Source organism: Chlorocebus sabaeus, chromosome 11 (genome assembly GCF_047675955.1).
Source record: "Chlorocebus sabaeus isolate Y175 chromosome 11, mChlSab1.0.hap1, whole genome shotgun sequence".
Lineage (NCBI taxonomy): Eukaryota > Metazoa > Chordata > Mammalia > Primates > Cercopithecidae > Chlorocebus > Chlorocebus sabaeus.
Window position 1 is genome coordinate 88,292,367 of NC_132914.1, and position 12,659 is coordinate 88,305,025.

A 12,659-nucleotide genomic window follows, 5' to 3' on the forward strand; every position below is an offset into this window, starting at 1 on the left:
GCATTACGTTTTTAAGTTGAAAACATATTGCAATTTTGGTGTTGGTTTTTGTGCATTTGTGTGACTTGAAGAGTTCTAACACTTGATGGCACTAGTAGCTCATTCAAAATATAGTCAGCAACAATTCCTATACAAAACAAACTGAGAAGTAAACACCTCATTTTTGTGTTGTATCATAAATTCCATTTTTAAACAATTCCAGGTTGCAATATTAATTACCTTTTATTCTTGTGCATAGAATTGGGTGCTTTTATTTATTATACTTTAGCATTTTTCAATTGACTTTGAAAAAGCAAACCTCTGCCAATTAAACTTGTAAATAAAATTCTTCAGAGAGAAGTTGGATATGCCCAATCCAGTCAGATAAATTAAATTCAACAAATATTTTTTAGATCCATCTGTGTCACTAATACAGTGCTATGTGATACAAAAATAAATAGAATGCATGTTTGCTTAAAGTAGTTTTAAAGTATAATGTATTCTGGGGCAGTAGTATGCAGTGTTCATTTTTTTCTTGGCAAATAACCTGTAATATTTAGAGAAAAATAAACATATATAGCCATTGAATAGAAGAAAAAACAATTTGATGCTTAAAAATATATGTTCTGTCAGGCTTGCCTTTTCCTATTGCAGATATCCACACAACAGGATTTTAAAACCAAAGGGTCAACGCCATCTTGTGGTCACAAAGTCTGAGTACAAAGTATTAAGCCTTTCTAGCTTTTCAAAGGTGGGATAAAGAGATTCAAAGGGACATATTGCTTTCTCTTAACAATTTGGGAAATTTGGGGGTTAGTTTGCAGATTTTTGAGGTGTGTTGTGCATCAGGGAACACCATTGTAGTTTTCTTCCATTTATAAATCCTTGAGTCATTTTAAGCAAATTTTGAAGAGGGAGTTAACTTTATGATGACAAAGACAATGTTTCTACAGATTCAGAGAAATAAGAAATGCCAGTTTTACAAATCATAGTACTATGTGTAGGTGTTATTTGCTACCACCTTTTGAAGTTATTATTGATCCTATAACAATTCAAGATTTGCAGAGGATTAACACAGCATATTGTAGTTATCACATCTGAAAAACCTGAACACTCAGAAATACTTAGATGGGAATTGTTAGGCTGGTCATGTTTGCTTATAAGTAGTTTTAAAGTATAATGTATTCTGGGGCAGTAGGATGCAGTGTTCATTTTTTTCTTGGCAAATTAACCTGTAATGTTTAGAGAAAAATAAACATGTATAACAACTGAATAGGAAAAGAAAGCAATTTGATGCTAAAAAATATGTTATGTTTTAATCAGAAGTCAGTTTTAAATTTAGAGTTTTCAAATAAGAATGTGAGGTATTTGAAATGGCCACTTAAATATGATACATTTAGCAGCATCACTAAAATATTATCATCACATTTTAAGAGTTATAGTAAGCACTTTGTCTTAGGGTTCATGTAAAACTATATCTGCAAAGCAACCTTGCTGGGAGGCAGTCATAATGCCTGTGAGAATGTTGGCTAGCACCATAACATTTGTATAATATTGCCCTTTTTATCCCAGTATTTTATTTTATTTATTTCATTTTATTTCTTGCTAAAGACTCTTCTTCCCCCAGATTCTGTAATAATTGTATGCTGAGTAAGCTGTGAGGACAGAAAGTTATTCTATGCCATTTGTGGGGGAAATCTGTTATCATCAATAATGTTCTTGTAGGCAGGACCTCATTAAGACTTCCATGGACCCCTTTCTTCATAAAAAATTAGTTTTATGGCTTATTGCTACAGAAAAGAATATAATCCAGGTTTCACTGATTATTGCACATACATTATTATTACCATGTTCTCTTTATTTTAAAAGAAACTAAATATTTTCATATGTTCCAAAGACTCTTGCAAGCTGTGGGCACTGTGCCTAATGTACCTAATGAATAAGTCAGTACTGTCTGCTGGGAGTCTCCTCTTACCCTGATGGCACTAAGTATCTCAGTCCGTCTTTTTGCTGATTTTCCAGAGGCTGAAGTATTTGGAGGACTACTCTGGCCTCAGGAAATGGTCCCTCCATGGTGCTTGAAATAAGGCACTAGACCAGTGGGAAGTCACTGTTGTATACAAAAAGCCGGTGCTGATCTTTGCATCTTTGTCCAGCCTGTACACCATTTTCTTTATTTTATAAAACTGGACAAAGGCATGTCTGTGATACTTGAGGTGCAACAATGGAGTCAAATAGCACAGGATTTAGGAGTCGGCTGTTGATCCAGGCCAAGTTAATCTCTCTTCTCTGATTTGTGACTTGGAATACTGATTATCTCCAGCTCCTAGAATATTGTGAATTAATACATGCTGAACACCTTAGTAGATGCCTGCATATAGTTTGTATCCTCTAGTTGGTTGCTATTATAACAACATGTGTATACATGAATTAACTTTAAAACTACATTTAATATGCTTCAAAGTTAAACACCAGGCCTAAAAAGGATGTTCTGACACTATCCTCTAAGGTGTACTTTTATATGGCTTCTTCTATTTTACAGCAGTGATGTTGTGTAACTCTTATTTCTTTTCTAATAAGAGTTGAGCAAAGTTGTCCTGTGGCTGTATGGACATTCTGGGAGCTACAAGTTTGTCTACTGACAATGTTAATCATTTAACCTCATTAAAATGCATATACAATAAGATATAGCAAATGATTTTTCTTTCTCCCTTATTACTTTCATTTATATTTCCCACAAATGCAAGCAAAAGTAACATTAGAAGGTAGTTTTGTCTAAAAATATGTCTACATGTTTAAAATAACTGAATTTTTCAAAGAATCATTGCCATTCTTTTTGTTAAACTATAACAAATAAATCAAAACCAAATCATCCACTTGGCTACCTCACTGGCATAGCAGAAATTGAAAAGTCAGTGACATTGTGTATTTCTTTGTCCACACAGAGACATCATCAAAGGGTAACTATTCCATCCCAGAGATACAATAATAAAAAGCTTTCATTAAATATTACTAATATTTCCTTATTATTCCCACTGCTATCATCACTATTTTTTTATGTGTTTCTAGGAGGATTTAAGAGTAGAGAAAGAAGGTCATTATCTGTGGTGAATCACCACTTGCTTATACTACTAGGATTTGCAGATTGTATTAGGTAGAATTTTAAAGATAGGTCTCTGAAATTCCTGCCTTCTGGTTATTCAAACATTCTTCTAGGTATTGTTAAAAAACAATTACAGGGCAGGGTGTGGTGGGTCACACCTTTAATCCCAACACTTTGGGAGGCGGAGGCATGCAGATCACTTCAGGAGATCTAGACTATCCTGGCAAACATACTGAAACCCCATCTCTACTAAAAATACAAGAAAAAAAAAATAGCTGGATGTGGTGGGACACACTTGTAGTCCCAGCTACTGGAGAGGCTGAGGCAGGAGAATTGCTTGAACCCGGGAGGCAGAGGTTGCAGTGAGCCGAAACCACGCCACTGCACTCCAGCCTGTCAACAGAGCGAGAGTCCGTCTCAAAAAAAAAAAAAAAAAAAAAAAAAATGCAGATATAATTAAAGCCCCAAACCAGTTGGCCTTTTTTAGGTTCATATGGAGGCTACCTGAGTGGGCTTGCCCCTACCAAAAGAGTACTTTAAAAGAGGAGAATTTTCTCTGGATAGTAAAAGAAGAGGAAATCAGAGAGATTGAAAGTAGAAGAAGGATTTAACATGCCATTTCAAAGACATTTGACATGTTTTGAAAATGGAGGAGGCCTTGTAATGAGGAGTGTGGGCGTCATCCAGAAGATGTGGGGAGCCTCTGGCTGACAGCTAGGTATTGGGGACCTACAACTGCAAGGAAAAAAAATTCCTCCAAAAAACCAGATAAGCCCAGAAGTGGACTTTTTATGTCTTTCATGCAAGAACCTGGGGAAGAACAACTGGATTTTGGTCTTTTGAAATCTTAAGTAGAAAACCTAGGTGAGTCTTGTGGAACTTCTAATTTAGAACAAATATGACAGAATAAATAGGTGTTGTTTGAGCTGCTAATTTTATGGAAATTTTTGTCAGGCCACAGTAGAAATCTAATATATATGTACAACTTTAGTATACAATTCTACTTTTAGTCTGGTGCGTGGTCATATAGTTATTACAAAGTGTATCTAAAAAGCCAAAAGAAAAGCTTCTAAATAAAGTTTTTAATTGTCACTGGTTTGTGGCATTTGATGGTTAGATGGTCATTCTATTTGAAAGTTTTCAACTTTTGGGGTATACAAATTTGATTAATGATTATTTTTTCTCCATAGATCTCAAGCAAATTAACGGATCCTTTTTGTTATTAAAGACATGGAGGTATTTATACTTTTCAACTGAACTAGAGCAATGTTAATGCACCTAAAGTGGAAGATATTAGAGCAATGCTCTCTAGTCATTACATTTTGAAAATTTTTGATTTAACTGTAGTATCTATATTTAGCAACATACAAGGAATGGTGTAGAGCAATGGGGAAAAATTCAAATAATTTAGACAGAAATATATTTGATTGAAAGATACAGTTGGAAACTATATTTAGTGTTTTTCAATGCTGGAGGAAGTATATTGCCAATTAATTGTCTCATTTTTTAATATGTTAATTCAGAAATAGACTATGAAGTGATGAAAAGATTTGATACTAAACCATCTTAGTGAAGTTCTAGAGAATTATGTACTTTCCCACACTGTTGGTGAAAGTGTAAGTGGTTACATTGTCTTTGAAGGGCAATTTAGTAATATTTATTAAAATTTAAAATAATAATCTTTGACCCAGAATTCTACTTTCATGATTTTATCAATACATGTACTCTCACATGTATACAAACTTATTCATGTTCAAGCAAGGGTATTCTTTGCAGTTTGGTGTAAATGAAAAAAATGTGCATCCATGTGATGGACTGATATGTGGTTTTCAGAATCAGTACAGCTATATGTGCTGATATGGAATGATCATCCAGCAATAATTTTAAATTAAACAAGCAAAGTTCAGAATAGTGTTTATTTTCTGTACTTAAAAATATGTATTTGATGTATAATACACACATTCTGGTGAAATGCACATGTAGCATGTGCACATATGTATTTGTGTAAAACAGAAAAAGTTACTTATATGAAAGTTTTTGTTTCTTGTGGAAATCTTTATAAAATTATGCAAGAAAACATTATTTCTGGGGAGTAGACCTGGAGGTGTTGCAGCTGGAAGGAAACTTACCTTTCATTGGATACTCTTTCATTGTCTTTCAGTTTTGAACCATGTATGTTCCTGTATTATGATTATACATTTTAGAAAGATGAACTCTCCTTAGAAAGTATTACTTAACTTCTTCCCTAGTATGATTATCATATCATCTTCTATATTTTCCATTTTCTATATTTTATTTTTCTTATAGGCACAGAAATACACTACATAACTAACCAGTTTATCAAAGATCTAAAATGAGTTGTCAGCTCTTTTAAGATGATGAAAGGTTATATTTCAACAACTGGAGGTTATGTGTATTATTGTTGAATATGATTATTTGCATGGTGTGATTATAATGATTATTTCACAAGGCCATTATAATTTTCTAATACTTTTATTCTTCATGCTCTTTAGTGGATTCGGGGAATAAACATGACTTAGTGGAAAAAAAAAGGAAGAGAAAAGTTTAATTAAAAACATCTACATGTTGGCAAAAATACCTAAAGTGTTCATTTCAAAATTTTACTTTATTATGTACTTAATTTGAAATTATATAGGATATGAACTCCTAAAACTTGCAAGTGATACACAATCTATAAGAACATGTGTGAAATATTTTCTATCACTTAATTTTGCTCTTTTTGTAAATCTTATAGGTTTATTCCTAACTCCTCTGGTGTTTTCTTAAATTACTACATTTTCATTATATTATAGCATTTTAAATTGTATTTTATGTACTCATATCATCTCTCAGAACACAATCTCAAAGTATCATGCTGAGTTTTGTTTTGGAAGAGAGCAGTAAGAATGGTTTATTTATAGCAGGCATCTTAATGCCAACCATTATCTGAAATTAGACAAGGCTCCCAACAGGCAGACGAGGCAGACACATGTATGCTTGAGGAGTTTTGCTGAGATTAATAGGGTTTCCATCCAATCGAATGTCCTCTAGTGCCTTACGAATATAAGTCAAATTTTTAACGTTGCAGAACGTATCTTCGTGCATCTCCAGAATGTTGTTATTCTAAAAAAGATGAAAATAAATTATGACAAGATACAACACATCCTTATTGATTGATAGCGTAGTCCATTGTGCTTCACCCTTGTTTTTATTATTTTGTTCTTTTCCTCAATCAAAATTACTTAATGTATATGCCAGGCACTTTCTAAGCAATGGGGATAAATTAGGAAATAGACATGCTCCTATCTTTAAGGAGTTTATACTTCAGTAAGAGAAATACAATTTGAGGTGAGAAAACTACTAAAAGAAAAACAAGTTATTTCCAAAAATGATGAGTATTGTGAAGAAAATAGGATGACTGAAAAGTTATCTTTAGAGGTAACAATTGAACTGAGAATGGATTGACAAGAAGAAAAAGGTATGAAAAAAAAAAAAAAAAAAAAAACAAGGGAAGAACATTCTAGGCAAAGATAATATCAGGTTTAGAGTCCTGAGGAATTAGCATGGAATGCTCCTCCCTCAGCATTCAACATTTAAGTCAATGTGGCTGAAGGGAGGGGAAGGAAGGAGGGAGCAAATATCCAGAAGGTAAGCAGGACCTTGGACTGGATTTTTAAACCTAGGTTTATTTACTGTATCTCACATACCATAAAATTCACCCACTTAAATGGTACAGTGCAGTGTTTGTAGTGTATTAACAGAACTTTGCAACCATCTGTCTAATTTTAAAGCATTTTCAACACTCCCAAAAGAAAACCACACATTCCCCTCCTCCCACCCCAGCAACTGCTAATCTGTTTTCTTTTTCTATAGATTTTCATATCTGGACATTTCACCTAAGTGGAATTGTGTGTGTGTGTGTGTGTGTGTGTATATATATATATATAAATATATAGGTACTGAGTTCTTTCACTTAGTATTGTGTTTTCAAAGTTCATACATGTTGTAGGATGTATTGGTACTTCATTCTTTTTTATTGTCCAATAGTATTTCATTGTATTGATATACCACATTTTTGTTTATTCATCAATTAATGGAAATTTGAATTATTTCCAAATGCAAATTATGCCTCTTATGAATATGCTTCTGTTAACATTTGTGTACAAATTTTGTATGTATATATGCTTTCAGTTCTCTTGGGTATATACTTAGACATTGAATTGCTGAGTCATATAGTAACTTCACGTTCTAATATTTTGAGGAACTGTCAGACTGTTTTCCAAAGTAGGTGCACCATTTTACACTTCCACCAATAATGGATGAGGGTTACGATTTTATCTGCATCTCAAGCAACGCTTCTAATTATATCTTTTATTTTAGCTAAATAAGTGAGTATGAGTTGGTATCTCACTGTGTTTCTGTTCATTGTTAGTGTATTGAAACATAATTGATATTTTATATTGATTTTATACCCTATAACATTGCTGAACTTTTTTATTTGTTCAAATACTTTAGTGGATTCCTTTGGATTTTCTATACCTAAGATTTATAGATTAATTTGGGGACCATTTCCACCTTAGTTGTAAGTCTTCTGATGCATGAATATAGAATTATCTTTTCTTTATTTAGATCTTAATTTCAACAATGTATTGTAGCTTTAAGTATACAAAGCTTATACTGCCTTTGTTAAATTTATTTTAGGTACTTTTAAAATTTTGTGACTATTATAAACAGGATTGTTTTCTTAACTTTTTTTCAGATTGTTCATTGCTAGTGTATAGATATCCTGTATACAACTGATATTTGTATATTGATTTTGTAACCTGCCACATTGCTGAACTCATTTATTAGTTCAACTAGTTTTTAGTGGATTCCTTAAGATTTTTCATATGCAAGATCATGTCATCTGAAAATAGAAAAATGACTTCATTTCCAATTTGGAAACCATTTATTTATTTATTATGTTTTATGTATTTATTTTTCCTAATAGTCCTAGCTGTAACTGCCAGGCTCAATACTGAATATAAGTGGTGAGACAAACAATTTTAGTCTTGTTTCCGTTCTTAGGAAGAAAGCGTTCAGTCTTTCTGCATTGAAGATGATGTTAGCCTGAGTTATTTATAGATGTTCTTTATTGGATTGAAGAAGTTCCTTCTATTCCTAGTTTTATATGTCTAGTAATATTATAATAAAATGGTGTTGGATTTTGTCAAATGCTTTTTTGACATCTGTTGAAAGAATCATATGTTTTTTAACCCTTTATTAATATATTACATTGGTTGCTTTTTAAATGTTAAACTATTCTTATATTTCTGCAACCTCACTTGGTCGAGATGTGTAATCTTTTCTATATGTTGTTGAATTCAGTTTGTTGTGTTTTGTTGAGGCTATTTGCATCAATATTTATAAAGGATATTGGCCTGTAGTTTCCTTTTCTGGTGATCTGTTTGTCGAGTATTGCTATTGGGTAACATTGGCTTCACAGAATGGGTTAGGAAGGAAATGTTCTCTTTTTTGTTGTTATTTGAAATAGTTTGTGAAAGATTGTTATTAATTCTTCTTTAAATGTTTGATAAAGTCTACCAGTAAATCCATGTGGAAGTGGGTTGTCTTTTTTGGAAGATATTAAATTGCTAAGTTAATATATTTGCTTATTACAGCTCTATTCATATTATCCATTCTTTAGTCAATTTCAATAGCTTGAATTTTTCTAGAAATTTGTTCGTTTAATCCAATTTGTTGCTTTACATTTGTTCATAGTAATCCCTTATGATCCTTCTTATTCCTATAAGGTTGGTAGTAATGTCCCCTTTCTTATTCCTGATTTTAGTAATTTGTGACTTTTTTCCTAGGGCACTTCAGCTAAAAATACGTCAATTTGTTGATCTTTTAGAAAACCAAATTTTAGTTTTGTTTCTCTATTATTTTTCTATTATATATTTTACTTATTCTGCTTTAAATTTTATTATTTCTATCCTGCTCACTTTGGGTTAGTTTCCTCTACTTTTTCTATTATCTTAAGGTGAAAGGCTAGGTTATAGATTTGAGATCTTCTTTTTGAATATATGTGTTTACAGCTGAAATTTCCCATTAAGTGCTGCTTTAGCTCCATCCATACATTTCAATATGTTTTATTTTTGTTTTTATTTATCTCTGATTTTTTTTTTAACTTTCTTGAGATCTCTATTTTGGCCCATTAGTGATTAAGAAAAATTTCGTTTCATATCCACATATTTGTGAATTTCTTAAATTTTATTTTTTGTTGATTTCTAATGCAATTTCATTGGAATCAGAAAACATACTTTGTATAATTTTAATTATTTTCAATTTACTAATACTTGATTTGTGGCCTAGTATGTGGTCTACCTGGGAAATGTTCCTTGTGCACTTGAGAAAAATGTGTATTTTGAAGTCGTTGGGTGGAATGTTCTGTTGATGACTGTTACACCAAATTGGTTTTCAGTGTTGTCCAAGTTTTCTATTTACTTAGTGATCTTATAGATAGTTGTTCTATCCATTATTCAAGCGGGGCCAGGTGCAGTGGCTCATGCCAGTAATCCCAGCACTTTGGGAGGCCGATTCAGGAGGATCACTTGAGGCCAGGAGTTCAAGACCAGCCTGGGCAATATAGTGAGACCTGTTCTCTATAAAAAATTTAAAAAGTAGCCAAGCATGATGGTTCACACCCTAAAGTTCTAGCTACTCAGGAGACTGGGGTAGGACAATTGCTTGAGCCCAGGTGTTTGAGGCTGTGGTAAGCTATGATCATACTACTGCATTCTAGCCTGGGTGACAGAGCAAGACGCTTTCTGTAAAAAAAATAAAAATAAAAAAATAAAGTAAATTTAAAAATAAAAACAAGAAGTTGGAATATTTCATTACTATTGAACTGCCTATTTCTCCTTTCATTTCTGACAGTTTTTGCCTCATGTTTATAATCATCTATATATTGACCCTGATACATTAACCCTCTTATCATTATAAAGTGTCAGTGAGGAATAATGCATATTTTGTGCCTATTATCTCTGCTATTCCCTTTGATATGTGATAGATATGTGTTGTTAATAACTGTGACTTATATTTAAGTATTTGTCATATATCAGTAGCTATATTAAATGCTTTATAAACATTGTTTTATTCATCCTCCCAGCCATCCTGTATAGTAGATCACCTTTTAATCCACATGAGAAAACAGAAATTCAGGGAGTTTCAGAGAGTTTTGGGTCTAGAATTTCAGCCCAGGGCATATGCTTTTGCCAGAGCCTTCAGTTTTAATTGCTATACTATATGTTGGAAAATATTTTTTCAAATGAATAAAAAAGGGGATTTATTTACATATTAAAAAATATAGAAATTGAAGACAATGTAAGCGAAAAACAGATATATGTATATTGGATGTTGTGAGGTGACAGTGACGGAGAAAATATTTTTAAGTTGCACTTACTGACTTTCAAAGCTTAGAATGGGAATGTAAAAGCAGTTACTTTAAAAAATTCCCTCGTGTCATATATACAAATTATGTTTAAATATAACATCAAAGACTTTTTTCTTGGTAGGATCAGTATCATCCCAGATAATAGTAATAAAATTTAATTCATAATTGGAAAACACGTTCCAAAATCTCTTTAAGTACTCCCTTGGAAATCTTTCCTTCAGTCATAAACAAGGAAATAAATCTTTGTATGTATAGAAATTCACCCCCAGAAAAAAAGAGAGAGCCATCCAGAAATCAAGCCAAATGGCTAGAAAATACATATACAATAGACAAGTAAACAAATCAGACAAACCCACAAAAGAGACAGATATCCAAGACACATACATATATGTATATATACACAGTATGTATATATGTGTATATACTATGTATATATGTGTATATATACATATATGTATATATAGAGATATATATTTATATATATGTAGACACTGAAAATATGAAAATGTTTATATTAATAGGAAGAAAGAAAAGGCACAAAGGTAAATATTCACAAAATCCACAAGGGGAACTACAGGAATTCATATCCTGCTCTTACACAGCAAAATCACTTTTTGTACATTTCTGCCATAAAAGATAATGCTAAACTATGACGTTGTTTCTTTGTTTCCTTGTTGCTTTGAGCATGAAATGGGTGTTTTCTCTATTTATTCCACAGAACAGATCAATTTGTTAGAGAATGTTGATTATAACTACAGGCTAAAATTTACAACTGAAATAAGAAATAATTTATATTTGTTTAACAACCAAAAATATTCATTATGATTGAAAAATTTTTTAATCACATAGGTGAAAATCAAATATTATTCATTCATTAAACTAATCAAACTGAATACTTCAAAGATAACATGTAGCTTAATGGGATTTAAAATCACCAAAACTTTCAAATATGTTTTTTATTTAAACAAAACAAAACAAACAAAAATGTTGCACTTTCTTTATCCAGAGAGATGGAGCTTGCCATCTCTCAGCACATAGGAATGCCTTAGGATTGAATTTAATTCAATACATAAAACCTAAAATCACAGGCTAAAATTGATTTTTTTTCTCTGACAACTAAACATCAACTTAGATTTTTATTTCTCCCTTTACTTTTCCACTTCTAATCTTTACATTTTCTTCAACAGGTGAAACTTTCAGTGTTTTTTTGTTTTGTTTTGTTTTTTGTTTTTTTTCCTAAAGAGATTTGTGTACCAAAAGGGTGTATTTTGCCTCGGAAAATAAGGAAAAGAGTAAAGTTATCAGAATTCAATTAGAATAGATAGAGTGTTGAATGTATAAAGATAGCTTTATATTCAGATAAAGAGAGAGAATAAATGAGAAAAGAGAAAAAGAAGAAAAGTTGTCACAGTGTGTCAACATGCCATTACAGACAAATTCTTGTGTCCTGATGTCCTTCTTGGCTTTGCTTTCTCTGAAGCTCTTGGACACACCCTACTGGTAGACTCCTACCTGGAGGTGAAGGGCTCGTAGATTTTCTGGCAGTGGCAGAGGGATGTGGTCCAAGTTGTTATCAGTGAGGTACAGATGATGGAGGTCATACATGTCCTGTAAACATTCCAAATATGGGAACTCAATAAAAACTCGAGGTGCCACAGTTGTGTTTCCCATTCCCTCTCCATGCAAATATTTGTAAAATAACGTGTTCCAGTTCAGGTCTTGTTTTGTAAAGTTGAGGCAGCTTAGTTTTCTGAGTTACTAGACAATTCAAATGAGTTTTGGAAAAATTGGCCGCAAGCAAATATTTCTTCATGAAAATACAAAGTGTTTCTCAGTCTCTAGGAAGAACCATGTTTTGTTCAGTCTAACTTTCTCAATTTAAGCAAGGCTGCTTCCTCTTATGAAAGACATTGTGCAGTGGGATTTTGAGGATTTTGATGAGACATAGCAAGCATTTCCTTTATTTTATAGGCATGGAAACAAATAGTTCCTCCCCAGCAATGGCCTGGTAGCCCAAGTACCAGGAAAGGGGCAGCCTAGCAAGACAGAAAACATTTAGACAATAGCTGTTCTACTGTAGCCAAACGCCCTAGAATAAACTGTGACTGATCACCACCTGTGCCAACAGAGGCAGAGTGGGCA

At 32.5% G+C, this 12,659-nt stretch overlaps 1 protein-coding gene across 1 annotated transcript in view; it reads right to left on the reverse strand.

Annotated features, from left to right (window-relative positions):
• Positions 1 to 5,559: 5,559 nt before the first annotated feature.
• Positions 5,560 to 12,659, reverse strand: part of EPYC (epiphycan) — a 49,260-nt gene continuing 42,160 nt past the window's right edge. The window contains exons 6-7 of the mRNA XM_008004227.3: positions 12,030 to 12,125; positions 5,560 to 6,205 (exon numbers count right to left, since the gene is read on the reverse strand). Coding sequence (XP_008002418.2) covers positions 6,035 to 6,205; positions 12,030 to 12,125 — 267 coding nt within the window. The 3' untranslated portion in view covers positions 5,560 to 6,034. The remainder of the gene's footprint in view (positions 6,206 to 12,029; positions 12,126 to 12,659) is intronic.